At 35.9% G+C, this 14,284-nt stretch overlaps 2 protein-coding genes across 3 annotated transcripts in view; one reads left to right on the top strand and one right to left on the bottom strand.

Annotated features, from left to right (window-relative positions):
- LOC129231016 (FERM domain-containing protein 8-like) overlaps positions 1-4,762 on the top strand; it is a 55,179-nt gene extending 50,417 nt beyond the window's left edge. Inside the window, exon 13 of the mRNA XM_054865262.1 lies at positions 2,410-4,762. The gene's annotated coding sequence lies outside the window, so the exon portion shown is untranslated. The remainder of the gene's footprint in view (positions 1-2,409) is intronic.
- Positions 4,763-4,840: 78 nt separating this feature from the next.
- The window catches only part of LOC129231811 (multiple epidermal growth factor-like domains protein 6), a 248,360-nt gene continuing 238,916 nt past the window's right edge, over positions 4,841-14,284 (bottom strand). Inside the window, exons 30-31 of one of the 2 annotated variants that reach the window (XM_054866188.1) lie at positions 8,900-9,034; positions 4,841-5,469 (exon numbers count right to left, since the gene is read on the bottom strand). In XM_054866188.1, coding sequence (XP_054722163.1) covers positions 5,426-5,469; positions 8,900-9,034 — 179 coding nt within the window. In that variant the 3' untranslated portion in view covers positions 4,841-5,425. The remainder of the gene's footprint in view (positions 5,470-8,899; positions 9,035-14,284) is intronic. The other variant, XM_054866187.1, reaches the window with a different exon arrangement.

Raw genomic sequence — 14,284 nt, 5'->3', positions numbered from 1 at the left:
CGTGATTTATTTAAAAAAAATAGTACTAAAAGTTGCCGATAGATGGCGCTGTAACATAAGTAATTGGGAAATTTGCATATTTCTACAACGTGATTTCCAGAAATAAAGCTTCTGCGCAACGTATGCAAAAGATGAGCCCTACAAAAGTGGAAGGTGGAAGACAGGCGCTGCACAGGCAGTTATTTTCAACCTCGCTGGTACACAATGGTGACTTTGAAAGACTATTGGTCAAACTTTTTTACCAGAATGACAAGAACTCATGTGCTGCTTTAAGAGCATTCCGTCGGCTGAAGAACATGCGCCGAGGACCGATGTCACCATGCGCTTTAAGAGAAATGATGAGGAAGTTCGAAAGATCTGGACAACTGGGAATTTTACCAGGTAGAGGACGCCATGCTGTGAATTCTGCACGCGTAGAAGACGTTGCTTTGGCGGTCGTGGATACCACTAGACAATGGCCACATGGTGTTGTCAGTGTGCCACGTGTTTCTCGTGCTGTGGATATGCCCTATACGATCGCCTGGCGTGTCATGCGTCGTATCCTACGCTATTTTCCTTACAAAATCCATAGCGTTCATCATCTGTCGGACGGGGACCCTGTGCTTCGGGAAACATTTGCGCTGCAGTTCCTTGCCAGAATGGAAGTCAATGCTGCTTGACCGTGGAATATCCTTTGGACGGATGAGGCCCATTTTCACCTGAATGGTCAAGTGAATGCGCACAACTACCGCATTTGGGCAAGTGAAAACCCGCGAGCAATTCATCAAGTGCCCTTGCACCATGCAGAGGTTACGGTATGGTGCGGTTTCTCTGCAACATTCATCATTGGGCCTTATTTTTTTGAAGAGGTGACTCCAAGAGGATTCAAAACCTGCTCTGTCATAGGAAGACGATATCAGGACATGTTGACAACGTTTGTGATTCCTGCAACTGCAACAACGTTGCCACTTCCAGAACATGATATTTATGCAGGATGGTGCACCTCCCCATATTCTTCTGGGCGTTCAACAGGTGTTACGGGCAACTTTCACTGATGCACGTGTGATCAGCCGCTGTTTCCCAACAGCTTGACCTCCTCGCTCGCCTGATCTCACCCCATGCGACTTTTGGTTATGGGGATTTTTAAAAGATAAAGTCTACCGAGAAAATCCAGTAACCTTGGCAGATCTGAAAGACTCAATTATTCAGAATGTGCATGGTATTAATGTGCACTTATTGCGTTCCGCTGTGGAACACACTGCTTTACGGATGGAAAAAGTTGTGGAGAACCACGGCACACATATAGAACATCTATAGAATGTCTTGTTGATCTGCAACGCCACCTATCGGCAACTTCAGGTACTATTTTTTTTTTTTTAAATAAATCACGAGCGCATGATCTGAATTGTCTGTTTCCAAAATTTCATCACATTATGACCCATAGAACATCCTGCACAGGCCTCTGAGTTGGGGAACTTTAATTTGGACAATCCTGTATACATTTAAAAAAAAAGCTCTTGTCTTGCACTCTTCCACTGTTCTACTTCAAACATAACACTTGCAATAAATAAAAATATCTTTAGACTAATTGTAGCAAATGTTTCTACTATGAAAAGCAGTTGTACAGTAAACTCCCAATTATCTGCAGCCTTTCACACTTTCAAAGATTTTTTTTTCAGTGATTATTAACTGAATGTAGATTAATGTACACATTTTTATTTAACAAGTGCAAAATTTATTTTTAGACTTTCCTATTGCTTTCTTCCACCTCCCTTCCAACTGCATTAAACCTTTTTTGGTCGCTGAAACCTAATTAATCGAAACCTAATTTGTAAATCAATACTACTTACTGCTTTACATGTTCACTACTTACTGATTTAAAGAACTACTTACATGTGTCAATGAGTGAGCAGACCAGAATCTTGAAAAAATTTCTCTCTCCTCCCCTTTACGTGTTGGTGTAACCTAGAGTACTCTGTTGCAGAATATCTGCTTGCATGATTTGCTCATGTATGTGTGTTTTCTGTTAGCAATGATGAACAATCCTTTTTTCTCTTTTACATACACTGTTATGTTAACTATAGTTTAAATATATGCCATTGTCACTGATCTTTTTAAGTAGTATTTTCGTACACTAGCATTGTTTATACTTAGTTTTCTGATTGTCTACGAATTTGCTCATCCGCAGTTATCATGCCACCCTATTCCGTGGATAATCGGAAGTTAACTGAACTTTACTTGTTTAGTTTATAATTTATTTCATCATTCTTGCTGTCCTTAATCTATACAATAATGATTTTATTGGTTCAAATGATCATGTGCTTCAGATTTCATTCATGTTTCACATGAAAAATCTGATTTAGATTTTGTTCCATAAAAGTATCTTAGTTTTTTCTTTAAAACTGTGTTTTTTCTCATGTTTCTTTCTAGAAAAATATAATGGGGTACAACATTTTCATTTGCATCCAATGACTGAAAATGATAAGAGGCTTTTAATAACATTGGGCATTGTATGGCTTCTTAGAAGAAACACTCAATGTTATTAAATTTGAAGGATCTAGCATAGGTGGTGTACTTTTTGTTTGACAATACCTGAAAATGACTATTCATCAACACTTTTACCAGTAAATATGTATCTAAACTATGATCTTTCCTGAGACTGCGTTTGGGGCGCTGAGCCACAATGAGTGGGAGATGAGGTGATAGGTGTCATAACGTAAACTCTTCTCCAACAATAGCAATCCAGCTATTAATTTTAAAAAATCTTACAGTTCCTCAATGTTCATTTACATTGTATTTGTACAGAGATTAAAGACTGAATCTGGGTGTAATGTTGATAGCAGAGAAATGCATGTATTAATTCAAAGTCTCTCTGTATTACAATATAAAAGGTATTGCTTTGCATCTAATTCTCTTTATAATAAACCATTAAAATGGTGTGACCATCTATTGTTTTCCTTTCGTTTGAAAAGTATTATTGAGGATTAAATTACAGCCCTTAAGTTAGGGCTAAGGCAGAACTACATGCAATATACCAACAGCCTAGGTTTGACATCCTGAAACTGCAGTTTTGTCCTTGTTATTGACTCATCCGCCTGGAATAGACAATAACTGAGCTGAAGGCAGATGTCATCTTTTTTAAGCTGAGAGTGCCAACAAACTGGTAGCTAAAATAAATTTATTCACTAGCAAAGTCCCCTGCAATGGTACAGTTCAAATTGTCATTTGAAGACAAAGCTTGGATATTAAGCAGTAAGTTATTGCTCTTAAGCCAGGGAGGATAAGGCAGAACTACATGCAATATGCTGACCGTCTGCATTCACGTAAACGTCCTGGATTCATGTTCCTGTGACCTGAATGTCCTGTTCCTGAAATTTGGACAGAAGGAGAAATAATAATCTTCTGGGCTAAACATGACACAATGTCAAATAAAGTTGTATTGTTACAGCTTGTTATTCTTATTATATCTTGGATCATTTTTTTCACATCACAGTGTACGAAATCATGGAAAAATGAATATGTGCTTTACTGTTCTATTCTTTGCATTGAGATTTCCAAGGTGTCTTTTTGTGCTTGATAGATGATGCTCTACAACTTTGTAAATCACTTTTTTACTCTATCTCAAACCGGATTTGTGGTAGAAATTCTTACTCTGCAGTGTTCCACCAGGTGATGCTGTGAGCCGTCTTATTTGGTAGTGCATATCTGATTTACTATACCTAGATGCAACGTATATTAAGATAGTTGCAGCCATTCCAAAATTAAGAGGGTGACAAGGGACTTTTAGTGGACACATTGTGTATGAGGCAGTGAGAAGCAAAGAAATTTAAGTGGACATTTTCAAGATCTGAGTAAAACACTTTGTACTAGGTAGGCTTTCATTGACATTTTTTTCTAAATCATGCTGTATAGCAGCACCTACCTAGTATTATCTCGGGATCCAAGACAGAGGAGAAATTCACTTACCAATTGTACTGGTTATCTACAAATTTTTAATTTTGCCACTTAATCCCTTTGCTTCACACTGCCTCTTATGTATTATCAATTTGATTTTTGTTTAAAACTAAATTAGTGATTATTTTGAGATACTTATTTTTGTTAATATTTTATTTGACACCATGACTTAATGCATTTTTTGCAAGCAAAAAAAAAAAAAAAAAAAAAAAAAAACACACTACAAACATTATAAAATATTAAATTAAACTTTTTATGTATTAAATAATGAATGGCTCATTGTAATTTTGCAGAAGATTTTTTTAAAGATTGTGTTGCAGCCAAAATGCTGAAAATTAACTTTACAAATGGAAGTTCTTGTTGTACCTATTTAGTTTTCTAACTCATCATAGCATTTATTTACTCCATTTCTCGTCATTAGCATATATTGTTCCTGAACTTGCTAAAACTTTGCTAAAAGTCTTTCTTGTAATGAAGGTGATTTTCAGGGGAGAAAAATTAAGTTCCAGTGCCATTGTTTCACCCATATACACTAGGCTCCCCTGTAAATTTTCCACCATAAGGTATTTATTATAATTATGTTAACATAGAGCAATATCTTTTTGTGCTAAAATTCTGTAATTTCAATATCTGAAGTAGTTGAAGCGAACCTTTCTGAGCATTTATTTCTTTTTAACTCTGTTGTAAATATTTAGTAACTTTTGTGTAAAATTTTTGAAACAACTTGTATTAAAGAAATATAAATCGAATTACTTTTCTTTTCTTGTTATTTTTTGATGTATATACCAATTCATAAAGGGATTTTTACAAAATAAATACATTTGAAAAATGTCTTGTGTATTATATTGATGTGAAAGTTATGCTAAACTTTTCATTCATCAAACTTTTCATACGTCTCTAGAATAAAAGTTGCTTAAGAAACAGATTTTTTTTTGAGACCGTATATCTAAATACCATTTCCAAACAACAAGTGAAAAGTGTTTATTGTGCATAAATTTCATTCAGTTCATGAAAGAATAAATAAACTAATTATCTATTTAAATGTACACAAATCAAACAAAGATTCAAGTATATTATATAACATTCTTCAATGTCATTAAAAAAACAATAAATAATAAAATTTTAAATTGTAGTATCAAGCTCTATTTAGTGAAAATTTGTGTTTCATTGAACACTGAACTGTTTCCTATTACAGTGGCTAACTTATTTCCTGAAAATATTTTCAAATTAGAGATGATAGTGTAAGCACTCAAGGTTTTCATAAATAACTAAATTTACATGAATGATGAAAATAAAGTTTTGTTTTAAATGAAATTGGATTCAGTCACAAAGTGAAACACACAAAAGAGAATTTCATTCTGCAGATATTTTTTTTCAGAAAAATTCCTTTCCTCCTATTCATTTGCAACGATGCGTCCTCAAGTGATGACTTATTTACGTACAAATGAGTTGACTTGATTAATCCTTCAAAATGTCTCATAAGCTCATTTGATTAACTGATGCCATTCAAAATTTCATCATCAGTACCAATAGATCCTGAAAATGCAAGGAATAAAGGCAAGTTATAGATTATAACTTAAATAATTTTTTAACAAAGTCAGCATAAATTTAAGAGTCTGAACAAGTTTGTTTTGTTTGACAAATTAGTAATGCATTCTTAAAGATCAAAAATTTTCTTTCTAATTGATGAAATTTTAATGATGTATCACTATTGTATGGTTTTTATGCCGCCAAGCACCAGTTACATAATCTAACTTTGTGCAAGTCTTGTGGCAAGAAAGAGCATTATACATTTAGATTTTAAATCAACAGCTTGAGTACGTTTTTTTCCCAAGTTTTGAGTTGTGTCACTTTCCTTGCCAGTGTACGATATGTCTCCCTTTTTTAATAGCATTTATATTATATTAATGCAGTGGTTCCCAAACTCTTTTTACCTGTGGGCCACACCACATATTAAAATTATTTTCATGATTTAGCAGTGAGTTACCGCCTCTAAGCCAGGGCTTAGGCCAGAACTACGTGCAATATACCAGACAGCCCAGTTATCACATCCAGAGACAGCAGTTTTGTTTTTATTAGAACTCATCAGTCTAGATTAGTGAATAACCGAGCTAGAGGCAACTGTCAAATCGTTGAAGCTGAGAGTGCCAACAAACTGGCAGATAATGTAAATTTATCTCACCAGCGAGTGTCCGCAGCATGGTGCAATTTAACTCGTGAATTGAAGGCAAAACTTGGGTATCTAGCAGTGAGTCACCACCCCAAGCAAGGGCTAAGGCAGAACTACATTCATTGTATGATTTTCGCGCGCCAGAACAGTCATACAATTTCAAAATATTTCATTGGAAAGCATGAAAAAGGAAAGAAAATTGCAAACTTAGAATTGCAGCTATCAATACTTGATGCTTATTTTATTAAATGCATTTGATTTCCAGAAACCAGCTTCTGAATATTTGGCTGCGACTGCATATTTGTGACATAGATGGTTTTCGGTTAGTAGCACTGAACAAGCAACGAGCAGAGTTCCTCAGCTTTGTGGACACCATGTTGCTCACGGGCCGTAGGTTGGGCACCACTGTTATAATGCAGTAATACTTTAAATAGATATATTTTGACTGCGTGGTATCTAAAAGGGACCATTCACAGCAGGGGGCTAGACCTATACGCGGCGCAAATTTTCCCCTAAACAACCCTTGAAAAAAAAAAAAAAAAACTTGATTACAAATATTTTACAGATTTGATTACAACGTTTTTGAAGGAACACTGAAGAAACAAGTACCGACACCTTCAGGTGTAATTTCGCATTGTCTGGTTGTGAGTTAAAAACAACAGTAAAATACTGACTGCGTGAAAAGTAATAAAAACGTCACATTCGCGATATTTCCGATCGTGTGAAAATCAGAGCTCGTTTTTGAAAACTGAATGAAGTTAAAAAGCAGAATTTTATTGACACTCGTTCAAAATTCAAACAACAGTCCATAAAAATAGAAGTAGTGCAAACTAACTTTTTGCTAAAGTAGCAATTTTAAAAATTAACCCTGCACAAAAACTGCGATCACAAAAACGAAACTTTCCGTAAAAAAATATGAGCACATATTTCTAATTGTGAATAAGTTTATTGCATTTTATTTTCATATTTTTTTAAACGCCCGTTTTCAGGAAATGAACATAATAAAGCGTTCCCATTTTTTTTCTTTCGGAAAGTAAAAGTGATTTTTTTACAATTTTCCCGCACTAAGAAAAAAGGAGTTTTTATGTGTTTAGTCGCCTTTTCTCTAAAGTAGTCGCCGTTTTTTTTTATTGATTGTGAAACAGTCGTTTTTTATCAGATTTTGGCTAAAATGGTCACCATTGTCGCCTTTGCTTCAAAACAGTAGCAATGATTGCTTTTTTAGTCGCCAGTGGCAGCCTTGAACTGTTTTGATTCAAAATTAATTTTAACGGGTGCTAAAACATTGGAGGAGCACCAAATATATATTTTATACTATACGGCGGCGGCGGCTCATCCTACCCGCCTGCTGCGTATTGGTGCTCACCACTTACGGCGGTATACTGCAGGGGCTTCACCTCTTCTAGTCAAATAGTGGTACAACAATTAAAGAGCAGTACATTAATTTTAGCGCAGAGCACCTCCAAAATCATTCCATTCCCAATCCGGTGCGCCTCTACTTTAACGCTAACTCGAATCACTTAATCACTTCCGCTTCAGATAGAAAAGGAGATAGTATAAGCCGTAGAAAGAAAGATCCTAATTTTGTGGAGGCGAGAAAAACATACTCTTGAGAAAAGAAGTTCTAAGGGTAGAAATTGTCCCTCTGCCATCCAGACTTTGCTTCGAATGAGATAAACATCCTTGAGAAGTTATGTTTTAATTATTATGTCTGCTAATTAATGTCACACCGCTCATTGAAGTGAATAAGTATGGAGAAAATCACTAATTATAAAAATCCATAAAATAAAACTAACTATTCATTTTCTCATCTGGCTTACTTCCTTAATTTGGAACGATAAGATTAGTTCTTACTGTTAATTGAACCTCAAAACCAAATATTTAACGTGTGGTAACAATATTGAAGTCGAAGTTCACGCTCCTTGTAAGTGGAGGAATGTTTAAAATATTTATATACACGGTTGTACAACTGACACTTCTTTCTCCCACGCTTTTAATCAGGGGAAAGTATAAGGTTCGTGTGAAAGCTAACTTGTGTATTGGAACATGGAGAGAAAGTCCAAAACCCCTGAAGTGTAAAACCTCCATATAATCAGACCAAGGAAGGAGCGGGTTTAAACAATATATTAGGCATAAGCAGGCGTACTGCACCCTGAAAGACAGGATGCGTGGTGAGTACATCTCCATCTACTCTTAATAACTTTATCTTTTAAAATGCCTAAATGAATATGCCATACACATCGTTCTACGTCATGCACCCCTGCACTTAGTTGAATAAAAATATTTTTTAAAATTGATAAACTGTTTCACGTCTTTAATTCCGCTCCACTTCTAAACTGAACAATTCGCCACTATAAAATCTAGTAACGAGTGAAGGAAGGGTCGTGACATTTTAAAGTCGTACAGTTATACTATCTAGCCTAACACGAAGCCTGAAAAATTATGAATATCGATACCTGGTTCGATCTTCAATTCTCTGGCGTTCGGAAGAAGTTGGAGTGATATACATACATACATACATAGACAGATACTCGAACGTCTTAGTATATAATATTTTTAAAAACATGACTGTATACCTTAAGCTATGCGAGGAAACATATCGGTAAAATAAATGACCTTCAAAAACGTTCCGTAACGGCTATGATGATGCGGATAAGTGTTAAAAAAGAAGTGATCAATGAATTCTTAAAGAAAGGATGAGATTTTTTTTTTCCATTTTTCAAACCCGTTCACCAAACAAAACGTGAAGAGCTAGAAACATATTGAGTCAAAATAATTAATGTAACTGTTAACAACCTTCTTTAATATCGCAAGTTGGACCCATCCAGCCAGATGTGCAGGAACATTTGCCATTTAGAGCATCACAGGTAGCTCCATGTCGACATATACACCGTTCTTGGCATCCAGGACCATACTTTCCATCCCGGCATACTGCAAGAGAAAGACATCACTTACGTTTTTCTGCCAATATATTAGTTAATTTATTGCATTGCTAAAATTACCTATGCAGTGAAAGTTATACAGTCGACTCGTGCTACAACACGATTCGACTAACGCGAAATGGCTATAATGCGAGTTTTTCACAAGTAATGAATTTTAGAGCAAACGCGAATTCCACGTGTGCAACTAAATAACACCGTACTACAAGCTTCTACAACATACTAGTCTGAAAACATCGCTTTGTTAGTGTATATAAATAACTACTTCGCACTTTCATTATTATTTTTTCATTTTTAATGAAAAAACTGATGAAATATGACACCTAAATGAGCTGTTACACCTAAAGTTTATTAAGATGAGGGGGGGGGGAGCTTTTGACAGTTAAAGAAAAGCTAAAGATTCTTAATTCACTTAAAACAACTAAAAACTGCGCCGAAATTATCACGATAATTACGTATGAGTGTATCTTCCATATATGCAATTAAAATTCAGCAAAAATAAATCCGTTAAAGTTCGCCGAATAGTATTAAGATGAAAAATGCAAACGTAATGAATATGGAAGCTGCTCTTGTGTTGTGGATTAAAGAGACCAGGAAGAGGTGTGTTAACATAGATAGGAACGTTATAAAAGAACTGGCGAAGCAACTGTATTTAGAAATATAGAATAACAAGTGGATCACAAATCATTATCTTTATTTTTCAAGTAAAAAATATTATTACTGACTGTTGTAGTCGAGTACTATTATAGTGCAGCATTTAACTAACTACATAATATACTTACTGCAATGTTTTATTTCATGTCTCTCTCTCATTGATTTAGAGCATCGTAATAATATTTTACGCTGAATCAAACAGTTTTTTGAAATATGCACTTAAAATTCAGTTCTTTATGTAACGGAAATGTATAGTAAAGGTTTTGTTTTAAAAGAGTTTAAGGGTGGTGTTTTCAAGTGTCTAAAATAATTTAGTATGTTTATAAAAATTCGTACACATACCTTTTTCTACAACGCAAAATTTCGACTTACGCGAGGGATCTGGAAACGCATCCTTCGCGTAAGTCGAGACTCGACTGTAACACGGTTATACGTATTACAATACAGTACGTATAATTGTACACTGATGGACAATTGCTAAGGACGGATGGAAATTGCGGCTATAACAACCACAAAATGGAAGTCAAGGAACTGTGGTAATTAGCATAAGTGCGGGATACGGTAAGACGTGTTGTGCGATGCAAATTTTGGATTGCCGACGTTGTTCGTCACGTGATAGTTACTTGCTGCTACTGTAAAGCTAATATCCCGAAAAAACTACAGCCAGACCCTTGCATGCAGTAGGACTATACACCCGCTGGCCTCTTGTGTGCATCCCATTGTCTAGAAGCCAACGTTCAGCCTGTATGCAATGGTGTAGTCAGCATCGCAATTAGAGGGAAGTCAACTGGGCTTGTGCACTATTCTCAGATGAGAGTAGGTTCAGTCTGTCGTCTGAATGTGGATGACAACTGATCTGGCTTGAGAATGGTACTGCATACAGGCCAACAAAACATAAAAGAATGTGACCAATATCCTGCAAGTGGTGTCTTGGTGTGGGCTGGGATCATGATTAATGGCCTTACATCGCTTATGTGCTTCCAACTGGGACTATGACTGGCCAACTATACATTAAATCTGCTCTGTGCCTCATGTTCACATGTTCCGTGGTACTGTCGCTGATAAATTTGTTTTCATGGATGAGAACGCAACATGTCGTCGAATAGCCGCTGATCAGGAGTGTCTAGAGAGCAAGGATGTCAAACCCATCGGATGTCCTGCACGTTCTCAAGATCTGAATCCCCTTAAAAATGTTTAGGATCTCTTGGGAAGGAGTCTTGCTCGTCGACAATACCCTCCGAAAAAACAAAGGCACCCTCTTCCATGCATTGACAGAGGAATGGGATGCATTACCCCAATAGATGCTGGATAACGTTGCGCAAAGCATGGCAGGACGTATGGAAGCTTGTGTAGTTCTCCATGGTGGCCATATCCCGTATTGACATCTTACGCGGTAATTAATTTTTTTCAGTTTTACATATTCAGCACAAAATGACCGTTTTGTCCCTTAAACACGTTGCAAAGCCTTCTGTATTTCAGAAAACAATAATTTATTGTTATTGTTATGTTTCAGCATTCTGGTATTACAGGGTGCGGAGAAAGTTCCCTCAATTTTGTTTAAAATGTTTTTTTGGCGTTAAAATCGTATGTTGGCGATTTATTTGGCACATATTGTTTATTGATATTAAAAGTATTTGAGGTTTAATCATTTGTTCTTTGTTAGTTCATTGAGTTAGTGAGCTATGAATCGTGAAAATGGTGCGTGTTACTGTCGTTGAATTACACAAGGGAATGAAAACAGCCGATATTATTCGAACGACTGGATTCAAGAGTAAAACAGTCTATGACGCTGTGAAACACTACAAGGAGACTGGAGGGACTGCCGACTGTCCACGGAGTGGTCGTCCCATCACTGCAAAATGCATGGAATGAGATAACGGTGGATGCGTGCGCGAGCATCGTCGGCAATTTCAGACTGCGGCTCCGTAAATGTATTGAAGTCCAAGGAGCCAATTTTGAACAATTGTTATAAATTTTTTGTTTAATATTATTATTATTGTTTCAATAAAGAGTTTTTATTGCTTTAACTTGTTGATTTGTTGAATTATGTGTTAGTTACTGCCTATTGAAATATCTAATAAAATTGTGGAAACTTTTTCCGCACCCTGTAGTTTATTTCACTTGGCATCTAATCACACTTACTTCTTTACGCGCTACATAGCCCTTTTTGAACCGTCCTTAGCGATTTTCTACCAGTGTATCTCCAAACGCGAATTTCTGTACCTTCAAATTCATCAGTTTCGAGTCTTCCAATTTGATAATATATTTATTAAAGAAACTGCAGATGTAGAGTGCGTCTGAACGCAGCGTTTCATAAAAAGTAGCATTTTTAGTGATGGGCACTACGATAATTTTTGTTCATGGCTATTTGGATATTTTATTTTTTACGCTACTTTTTTTTTTTTGTGTTTGTTCTTATAGCTGTAGCAAAGTATTTTTTCTTTTACTTTTAATTTATATTTGACTTACATTTCGAGACATTATTTTCTTAATTAATTTAACCGTATGGAATTCGATGCTACATAGTGAGGTGTGCTAATTACTTAAAATAGATGAGCATCATGAAGTTTGGTCAAAGTTCATCCAGATTCTTCAAGATTTTAATTCTTTAACACACTTTTATACACCATCAACATTGCATACAAACATGTTAAGAAAAATTGCTTACTCATGGTTGCAAGTGTATGATTACAAATTAATTACTTATTGAAAACCGTATTTCTGGTTTTTCTTCTCTTAACTCAAAAAAAAAAGTTAGTTTCAGATTGTATTTCCTTCCAAAATGTGTGTCTCCATTGGCCTAAAAAGTTGAGGTACAACATGCTTTCCGAGACTCACCATAAAAAATTTTGTAACAATAAAATTTATAGTTTATATTAATGATAATTACGAATTTGAGAAAAACTTAGGAAAAATCGATAGCTAACACTTTATTTATATAAAATTAATAAATAACCGGTATAGTGAGTGAGAAAAAAATATGCAAATAACAAGGTTTTGTTTATTTTCAACTGTGGTCTGCAGTTTCGTTGAGTAGTTCGTTTAGTAGAGTCCAGCAATGTCTAAAAGAAGTCGTTTCCGTTGCTGTATTCGTTAAGTGGATAGAAATGGGGTTCAATGTGTCTGGCAGTGCAGTTTGGCTCAACGACTTTGGGATCAATATCAGTCCGAATATTCCTTGTCCAAAAGACATGATTCAGGCCTACCTCGAACTAAAACATCTGTAAAAACCGTTTTCTAGCTCTTTCGGCCTAAAGGAGAAGACCACTACTGTGCAGACCTTTTTGTAGCATCTAGGAGAAGAATTTCTTCTTCTATGGGTGCGAAGAAGACTGAGTAATCCGTGCCCCTATGCAACCAGTTCTGTATGTCCCTTTTAACGGACTACATAGAATTAAGGACGCTTATTCTGGACAAGAATCCCTGGACCAAACTGCAATGTTCCTTTGTACTCTTTACTGACAAACCCAAATTCACACTAGAGAGCTATACTAGGCTTCTGCTGATCTTCAGGGAACAACGCACCAGATACCATCAGTCCAACGCTGTTGAAAGACAGTTATATAGATGTGGTGGAATCATGGTTTGGACAAGGATCTCACTTGGTCGTCACACTGACCTGTATGTGTTCCATGGAAGAAAACTGACTGGTGATGGTGATGACATTCGAATGAGCAGGACTTAAATTTCTATTAGAAGAAGTGGGAGCCCTAGTCTCTACAATTTTTTTTTTATTTTTTTAACGCTTAAATAGCCTGATGTTCGCTCAAAATGGTAAAATTTGCATTTTTCTTAAGTTGAGAAAAAGTGCTGGAGCTCGAGCTCAACTCCCGTGATGCAAATTAAGTCTTGGTTATAATGTCTTTGATCTATACATGTGTCCGCTTAGATTCTGATGCTATTGATGGGTTTTATTCTGATGGATGATAATGCCCAGTTCTTGTTTTGTGGATACTGTCTAGAGGGATACTATTTGGAGCGAATGAAATGGTCAACTCAATCGCGAGAACCGATCCGAACCCGATTGAACATCTTTCGCTTTATCCTTGCATACAGGTTGCCACTTTAACCCTCCAGCAGCCGCTCGTATCTGAGAGATAGACCAAAATAGGTAATCTCATTTTATATCCAGATAACGCTACGAACGTGTGACTTCAGCTTTTCTTCTCCCTCTCACAGACCTAGTTTTAGTAATTATTACAATTTTTCTAGCGTCAGTTAGTCTGCACATCTGCTAATATTTGTATCTGAAAGAAACGTTTTTAACGTGTTTAAGTAAGTTTTTGTTGCATGCACTTTTCTATTTATTTTATTATTTCTGGCTTAAGTATGATATGAGTTTTTGAAGGGATGCTTTTTACGCGAGATTTCCAAACTTTTGTGTGACGCAAGTGACGTAGATGTTTTGTGTAACGACAAGTCGCACATGCGCTCTTCTCGCTTTCTCTTTTTCTCGTTGTCGTTGTCCATGGTTTCGTGTGTACAGCTGTTAGTTATTAATAGAGCATCCGTTGAAACATGGGTGTATAATAAAAGCGTTTCAAGTATTGTTTAATGTTCTCGTTGTTTATAATCTACTTTCTTTGAA

The sequence above is a fragment of the Uloborus diversus genome, chromosome 10 (genome assembly GCF_026930045.1).
Source record: "Uloborus diversus isolate 005 chromosome 10, Udiv.v.3.1, whole genome shotgun sequence".
Taxonomy (NCBI): domain Eukaryota; kingdom Metazoa; phylum Arthropoda; class Arachnida; order Araneae; family Uloboridae; genus Uloborus; species Uloborus diversus.
Note: the sequence above shows the minus strand (reverse complement) of the source record. Positions and strands in the feature narration are given on the sequence as shown.